The sequence below is a fragment of the Oncorhynchus keta genome, chromosome 6 (genome assembly GCF_023373465.1).
Source record: "Oncorhynchus keta strain PuntledgeMale-10-30-2019 chromosome 6, Oket_V2, whole genome shotgun sequence".
In the NCBI taxonomy this organism is placed as follows: domain Eukaryota; kingdom Metazoa; phylum Chordata; class Actinopteri; order Salmoniformes; family Salmonidae; genus Oncorhynchus; species Oncorhynchus keta.
Window position 1 is genome coordinate 11997269 of NC_068426.1, and position 8616 is coordinate 12005884.

Below are 8616 nucleotides of genomic sequence, written 5' to 3' on the forward strand. Positions count from 1 at the left end.
GTTGTCCTCGGTTCCATTCGGGTTCGGGTCTGATTTTTCTCGGGCCCCTTCGAGTCCGGGTTCCTATTTTAAATTTTTATGATCAGGTCTATTCGCGTTGGGTCTGATAAACATTCTGCAGTAATTGTGAGTAACCAGAATAGATTTTCAACCAGAGCCATAATACTGTATGTATGTCTCTGTCTTCAACCAGCAGGCAATCCCAAACATAACTACTGCCTCTCAGAGCTCATGATGTTGGCCTTGGTATGCCTATTATAGTAGCAGGGGTAACCCACAATAACAATATCAACAACTATTATTACAATAATCGTAATCATTATGGCTATAAGGCTAATCAAAGTAATGATCCTAATAATCTATCAGATTCTCTATCAGATACAGAGGAACCATACTCTGGAATTCTTGTCTTCACATTGCCAAAACCTCATCATCCCTCAATGACTTCTAGCGACGACTGGGTGTCAGCTTGATGAACCAAACTACACAATAATCCCCTCCATGTAGCCCCTTTCACACTCACACACACGCACACACACGTGTTCAAACATGTGTTTTCTTGTATACTGAGTATATCGTGTATAATTATAATTAACATGCTGTTTAACTGATTGAACCCCTAAAACATGTTGTACTTATATTTTTGGTGTTGTTTTCATTACAAGCCCTTTTGGGCTTCCAACCTCACATGTACTGGTTTTTATTATCTATACTGTTTTGTCTTTCACTTATTTTCTTTGATGCGAATCAATATAACCTAAAAACCTAAAAACCGAATCGTATTTTATTAGGCTATATGCCTGGTGCAATGGGTCTACATGTATTATAATACAATAGCAATGTAATAACATTACAATAACAAACGCCACATGCTTTATTATTTGTACCAATAAGAATAAAACATTTTAATTCAGGTCTTAATGGTTTCAAATGAACGCTAACAGTCTGTAAAAAGGTTATTATCCAGTAGCGGAGTAGCTGTCAACAGAAACTCGCCCCTCTAACTAGGAGCCCTGCCATTCATGCTTAAAGGGCCAATAGGATGCTCGCGCGTAAACTGCTACGCTCCTCGTTGGTGGTGGGAGCTGTCAATCCAGTTCTCAGTGGGCTGGCTAATTGAAACGGAATCGGATGGTTCTCATTCTAGCCACCGCACTTGTGAGATAGGTAGTTAGTTGCCCGTTGCCGATTATCCGAGGTGAGCGACAGTGCATGTGAAACATCAAGAGAAAAAAATAGTGATCGAGAAGAGAAAAAAAAACGCAAAGGGAGAGACAGGAAGAAACTTGAGAAACTATGGCCGTGTCAGCAACTCCGCCGGTGCTTTCCCAAACCTCTACTCTGGAGTCTGGCAGCTTATTTCGCCCCGATCCGCTGTATACAAGCCCAGCCGAGTCCCCGAGACTGACAAGCAGCATGATCAACTCTTTCATCAGCGGAGGAGGCGGTGGAAATGGAAACGGCACAAGCGGCAATAACGAGTGCAAAATGGTTGAGGTGCACGGGGTCAGGGTAGCCTCGTTCAACGTGGACGGTCAAGAACTTATTTGCCTGCCGCAGGTCTTCGATCTCTTCCTGAAACATCTGGTCGGAGGGCTGCACACCGTCTACACCAAGCTGAAGCGGCTGGATATATGCCCCGTCGTGTGCACGGTGGAACAGGTCCGAGTTCTGCGGGGGCTTGGGGCTATTCAGCCCGGGGTGAATCGCTGCAAACTCATCACCCGCAAGGACTTCGAGGCGCTGTACAACGACTGCACCAATGCCAGGTTAGTTGCCTGTTTCCTTCTTACCGTGTTTCATATGCAGTCCCACTGCGATGCCCCAAAAGCAGAGCAGAGACGGGGCAATGAACTAAAAGTTTTCAACTAACTTTTTTTTATAGCTGCACCAACTGAGGTTAATCAAAATGTGTAGCAAACGCTGCATTAGGCTTCACTGTGTCTTTCAGTTACCATTGCTGAAATAAATAATTCAAGCATGAGCGAAATGATGCTAGGCTACTTACTATATTATGAATTAACATTAAAGCATTGTGGACAGTTAATTCAATCATTGACGTCTGTACCCTTCACTCTCTCTGTCTCTCTTGAACACACACGCACTAGTTATATCTGAATAGAGGCTACAATGGTTCCATTTTATAGACAGCAATGTATGAAAGTAGTTGAGTTATTCATAACTTATAAGCAATCACCTTTAAGCAATCCCCCCTATAGCTGCAGCTCGTTGTTTCGTCGTGTATCAAAGATCTAGATCGTTTTCCAACATACTTACAATATGTTGGCATTGAGGAAAATTACTTTGAATTAAATAGCAACTTTTCTCACTTTGACGTTCATCATATTGACCTTTAATGTGATGCAACATACTTTTCCTATTAAGCCTAATTAATATTCAGATCACAACGCTATAATAAACATGACAACAGTAAGCTTACTGCTTGATTGTTCATTTCGAATATTTATTAGGACTTTCACTAAGAATAATTGTGTTCTTTTTGGTTTGTTAATAAAGCACGTCTCACGATTAACCATTATGCCATTCCGGTGTCATTCAGGAGCAATAGAGCAGGTTGTGGTATATGAAGTTTAAGTTTCTTCATTTAAGTTCCTCAAGTCTACCTGAGTGTAATTTGATATAAATCCCATAAATCTATATCATTGTAATGAGGAGGCAAACATGTAAGTCCACCTCTTTTGCTAAATTACTAAATTAAACAGACCGTTGTGTCTCTGTATAGAATCCATTCGATTCTACCAGTGAGAAAATATAATTACAAGTAAGGATGAGAGAAGTTTTAGATGTGGATTTCACTTAATGAGGCTACCTTTGTGGACATTTGGTTGCATTTTCTGTCACTGAGTAATTCCGTGACAGTTAAAGCAGGACAAACCACGTAAATAAAATAAAAAAAAATATATATATATATATATATATTTGTACTAATGCCACTGAGCACAGACTTCAATTCAACGTCTATTCCACGTTGGTTCAACATAATTTCATTAAAATGACTTGGAAACAACATTGATTCAACCAGTGTGTGCCCAGTGGGACCTCTCCTCTCCCTTTCCCCTCGAGTTGATCTTCAACCCGTGCACCGTGCTGGCTGTGCGCTGCAGATGTTGCTTGTGTGTTTAATAAATCAATGAGACAGTTCTGAATGAATCACCTCGGATGGATTCTCTGCTCGGTATGATGTCCAGGTGTTATTCTTAGCTTGTTATCATGACAGATGCATTAGTGTTCCCATACAATGTCAGATGAGGAAAATAACTCTAAACAGACCAGTGCCCTCTTTTCCCAAGAGCTTTAGCATTCCGAACCTCAACGTTTTTTCCCCTCATTGTCTCGTTGTACGTAATTGCAACTTTTATTCTCCAGCAGCTCCCCCGGCTACTTCGACAATAAGCCATGCTGATTATTCTCCACAAAAGAGGAGGCTGGTAATTCAATACAAAGACAGGATTTTCACATGTGAAAATAAACATAACAAAAAGTTACCTTGAATAGATGCTGTACCCACGAATGCGCATCAGGGTTGCTGTTATATCATGTAGATTAAGACAAGACATGGATGATGATTATAAATTCCCATTTAATCAATAGAGATGTAATGATGATGATGATGATTGTTATAATAGTTGTGAAACCAAAAGATAAATCTATTTGTGGAAAAGTTTTCATGTTGTGTGTCCCGCTGTCACAACACACACACTGAAGTTATTCACTCCGAAAATCACAGCATATAAGACCTTTTAACACATTTTTATTTCTGACCACATTATTTAATTTTGTCTGAATTAATTATGCGTCAACAAAAAATTAAGTACTTTATGCTAAACTTTTTTTCTTTATTTCGCAATTTTCCAACATCAAACATTTTTCATATGGCATCTTGACCATCTATTTGAAATCAAATACCTTTCCATCTCTGACGCATTAACGGATCATGTGTTGTCAAACTGAGTCTGATATATTTTGATGGGATTGGTGTATTGATTAAGTATTGATTAAGTAAGCGTAAGGCTGTATTTTGACCGCTATTTTTATTTTATTTTAGTTAACTTTCATTACAAGACATTTCATATGTAGTCTTTCACTTTATACAGCGTTCAAGTGAACTACATCAATATTTGCAAAAAAGTATAAATATTTTAAAACGTCTGTCTTACCTGATATAATATTCAATTAAACATCCGGCTGTCAGAAAGGGGATGAAGATTATATGTCTCGGTGGTGAGTTTGGTGTGAAAATGACAAGGGAGCGCATGGAGAGGATACAACGATGCATTAAATATGTCCTCAACACGAGCTAGACTACTCTCACACACACACACACACACACACACACACACACACACACACACACACACACACACACACACACACACACACACACACACACACACACACACACACACACACACACACACACACACACACACACACACACACACACACACACACACACACACACACACACACACACATCATTGGAGATAATCTGCTTTGGGGTTATGCTTGTAGAGGAATATAGATTATATTTTACACAGCGATCACTGAGAGAGAGGGTGAAACAGAAGCATGGTGGGAGAGAGAGGGAGGCAGGAATATGTTAGTATTTCATGTCCAGATGGTCAGTTTGGGCAAGATTCGGTCATTAACCTTTCAGCCTCTCCTCCCTGATTTTACAATCCCTGGATCTATTATTACGTTTTGACTTTGATCTGTTGCACTTGTCAAATGTACCCTAGGAGAGAGAGATTCTACATGTGTATTAGAAGTGAACTGGTTACTATAATACATCATTCACTGCAATGTTGAAGGTTATAGTGTAGGCTATGTGCTGCTCACTTCACAAAGATTGCAGCCACTGATGCGTAAATGAAATTGCCTGAGTAATACAGTATGGGTGGCAAGAGAATTGAATTTGCACCTTGGCCTCGGTGCTTTACAGCTCACCTGCCTGCGCGCGCCCATCTGAGCGCTGTTTTTATAGTCAGATTTAAACATCATCCACCATCCCATCACCAGATGGTTGTAACTAATGAGTGAAAACAGGCCCCCCTTTTATTTGGCGAAGTGACGGGAGAGAATGAAAGCGAGGGAAAGAAAACGTGTGGATATCTCTTCATGGACGCAGTGCATATCTCTCAGTAGACGCAGGAAGCCTGTAAACTGGAATAGTGGATAGAGTCATCAAGAAATCAAAACATCTCGGCAAAAACCTTTAGCACTGACAAGGACAATTTGAAAACGGGAAAATGTCCAAATCAGCAAACATAGGCGGCACTTAGCGCTCCTTTTATGATATCTCAGCTCGCGATTGATCTCCATGTTTTTATTGCATTCATTATTTATTAAAAATAATTTGCAAGCTAAACATAACGCTAACCTAGTTTGCACTTGGGGACTGCACTTAGGAAATGTAATGGAAATGACATTAGAGATGAACATCTGTGCTGTTTTTCCACTCTCCTCGTGTTTCTTCCCTCAAAGGTGTATTGGATTAACCATTTAACCATTCACCGAATGCAGATGACCACAAGAGACAAAAAAACTGCTGCTGAATGAAGAGACCAGAGAGGTCTTGGAGATAGCTTGTTGAGGAGATCAGTGAGGCCTTTAAACATTAGTCTTCTAAACGAGATGTAACAGGTTCCTTGAGGCCCAGTGAGCCATAACCCACATCACTCCTAATCAGACATTTTGGTTAGAAATCAATGAAAATTGAACTTAATCATAATTAATGATAACCTTGTGAGTTTTTAGAAAGCCTAACAGAATAAGCTTCTTCTTTCCTTATATTAAGTCATTCATCTATAAAGGCTTGCTTTAATTCTCCAGGATGCCCGGATAAAAATTCCAGCTGCACATTTTAACAGCACTTAAGGTTTCCTAAAAAAAATGATCCAGATTTTCTGCTTGATTATAATCCGTGGGTAAATGTGAGGTTCTGAAAATGTTTTGTAAGATCTATGGTGAATGGGTACATTGGCCAAACCACTGTCCTTTCCTTCGCTTGTGTTTGTGTGGTGAATCAGTACAAGATCCCTTGTCCTGTGGCCTCCACAGAGTGTCCCATATTGAATGTTAATAGAGAATACCCCAGTGATGTCTGGTTGAAATCAGAGACACATGGAATTGATGACTGAAGTACAGTATCTGCTACAGTAACAGGTTATTTTTTTTGCTGTGTGTGTGTGTGTGTGTATAGAGGTGGCGTTGGTTGTCAGTGTGTGTTGGCCAGTCTAACGGCTCCATATGGCCAGCTCCCTGCCTGTAGCCTAGCCTTGGGCAGCGATACACCCGGTTGAGCACGCCACCCAAGACACACCCCTGTCTCCTCCAATCTCCCCCAATCAGCAGGGAGCGTGTCACTCTGTCTAGAACCTCCACTGCTCCTTAATGTCAACCATCAATTATACACTCGCTTCTTCTTCAGCTTGATTTTATTACATATCTGCTCCCAATGCCCTTTTCTACTTTAAATAATAAATTAACCCCACTTGATGTGAAGAGTTGCACCAAGCACTGTCAAAGCTCTGGAGAGATCAGCCTCATTAAATAGTGAAGGAGTGTTTTTTGTTTTTCTGTTTAGATGGCATTTAAGCATGGCCCTCTGTGCATGGCTCTCTCCTGCTCATGCATGCATGTGTCTCTGTATGTTCATGGTTGTTTTTCGTGTGTTTCATGGTTGTCGTTCCATGTCATGACGCCCACCATCTCAGATGGTTCTGAAATCGTTTATGTAGTTAGAAACAGGTCAAATTGCCATTCCTGAAACGTTATTTCGTTGACATGTAATTTGATCTGAAAGAAAATAAGCTAATTGATTGTACCCAAATTGGCCATTTTAATTTATAGGATTCAGATAATATTCAATAAATATAGTAACCAACATCCGATTTGGACCAAACGTCTTCCTTACCAATGAGTAAGACATGAGGAATTGCGCCAAAAATGTCAAACGCCACCCACAGATACCCCACACCCCATGCCATTCCATCCCCAACTACCAGTATACAGTATCAGTTCTCTATGTTTGACAAGTAGTATAAAGATGTGGCTTGGAGTATTGCTTCTCCATACTATGTCATAAATTCCCAGTGAATCTGTTGATAGTTTTTTCCTCTGTTTAGAGAAATGAGTCATTGAAGTATCTTGCATTATTTACCATAAAGTGGTGTGAAAGTACCAGATTCTGACCACTAGATGCTAATGTTCCTGCTATACCTCCACACTCTTTTTTCAATTTTGCTGGTCTCTTGTGTATATTAAATAGATCACAACATTCCTTTTGCAATTTTGGGTAGAAAACCAATAGATTTGGCTCGTGATGAAAATACATTGTGTGGTCGTCTTCACAATTGAGACCAGTCCTCCATGAAAGCAATTCAATTTGTCCTTCTTTTAAGCTTAATCTGTGTCCAAGAAATTGACTCCTTGTGGGTGGATTATTCCCTTCAAAAAAAGGTCTGGATTAGTTACTGTTAGACCATTCCTGGTGAACAAGCAAACCATTTATCTACAGCAATTCTATTGGTTTCAATGTTATGGTCTCTAATGGTCTTCAATGGTAAAAGTCCCAACCACATACCATATACACTGAGTGTACCAAACATTAGGAACATATTTTTTTGCAAAGGTAATGGTATTGGGTTCTGTAAGGGTTGTCACCACATTTTTGTCCCTAGCTAGCCCATTTCTCCATCAAAGTTTTGGGCTTGTAGGAAAAGTCTTAATATTGGAATTGTACCGTAGGGATTGCCCTCTCAGAGAGCTGCCACTTGTTGGACTTTTCAAGGAGAGTTGGGCTGAAGCATTAGCTTGCTAAGAGACAAACTGAATTGCTTTATTTGTGAGGATGACCACATAGTTTATATTCATAATGAAAGTAAAGGGGGATGGGAGAGACCTAGTCAGTTGTACAACTGAATGCCTTCAACTGAAATGTGTCTTCAGCATTTAACTCAACCTCTCTGAATCAGAGAGGTGCGGGGGGCTGCCTTAATCGACATCCACGTCTTCGGCGCTCGGGTAACAGTGGGTTAACTGCCTTGCTCAGGGGCAGAGCGACAGATTTTTACCTTGTCAGCTCAGGGATTCGATCCAGCAATGAGCCAAATCTCTAGGTTTTCTACCTAAAGTTACAAAGGAAATGCTGTGATCTATTGAATAAACAAAAGACACCATTCAAATGTATAAAAGAGTGTGGCTTTATGGTAAATAATACAAGAACATTTCTCTGAATGGGGAAAAATACATCTCCAGATTCACAGTGAATAGCCACAGGTTCATACTACTTGTCAAACATAGAGAACTGATAGTCTATATCGGTTGTTAGGGTTGGATTGACATGGCGGTCCGTGGGTGGCTTTTGACCATTTTTTGGGATTCGTTCTGTCTTACTCTTTGGTAGGAAATAGTTTGGCCACAATCGGATGTTGCGCACTATGTTTATTGAATACTATTTGAGTTCTATCAATTCAAGTTGCAAATCAATAAGCTTAAATTTCTTAGAGATCAAATTATATTTAAACTTTTTTTTCCCTCAGGAATACTAATCGTATCTGTTACTACCTACATCAATGATTTCAGAACAATCTG

At 40.0% G+C, this 8616-nt stretch overlaps 1 protein-coding gene across 12 annotated transcripts in view; it reads left to right on the forward strand.

The window, feature by feature from the left end:
• The first annotated feature begins 1116 nt into the window (after window positions 1-1116).
• The window catches only part of LOC118375471 (dachshund homolog 2-like), a 299459-nt gene continuing 291959 nt past the window's right edge, over window positions 1117-8616 (forward strand). For 11 of the 12 annotated variants that reach the window (XR_008138989.1, XR_008138990.1, XR_008138991.1 and 8 more), the window contains exon 1: window positions 1117-1769. Coding sequence is in view for 8 of the 12 variants with exons in the window: in XM_052520716.1 (XP_052376676.1) it covers window positions 1297-1769 (473 nt within the window). In the remaining 4 variants the exon portion in view is untranslated. The remainder of the gene's footprint in view (window positions 1770-8616) is intronic. The other variant, XM_052520719.1, reaches the window with a different exon arrangement.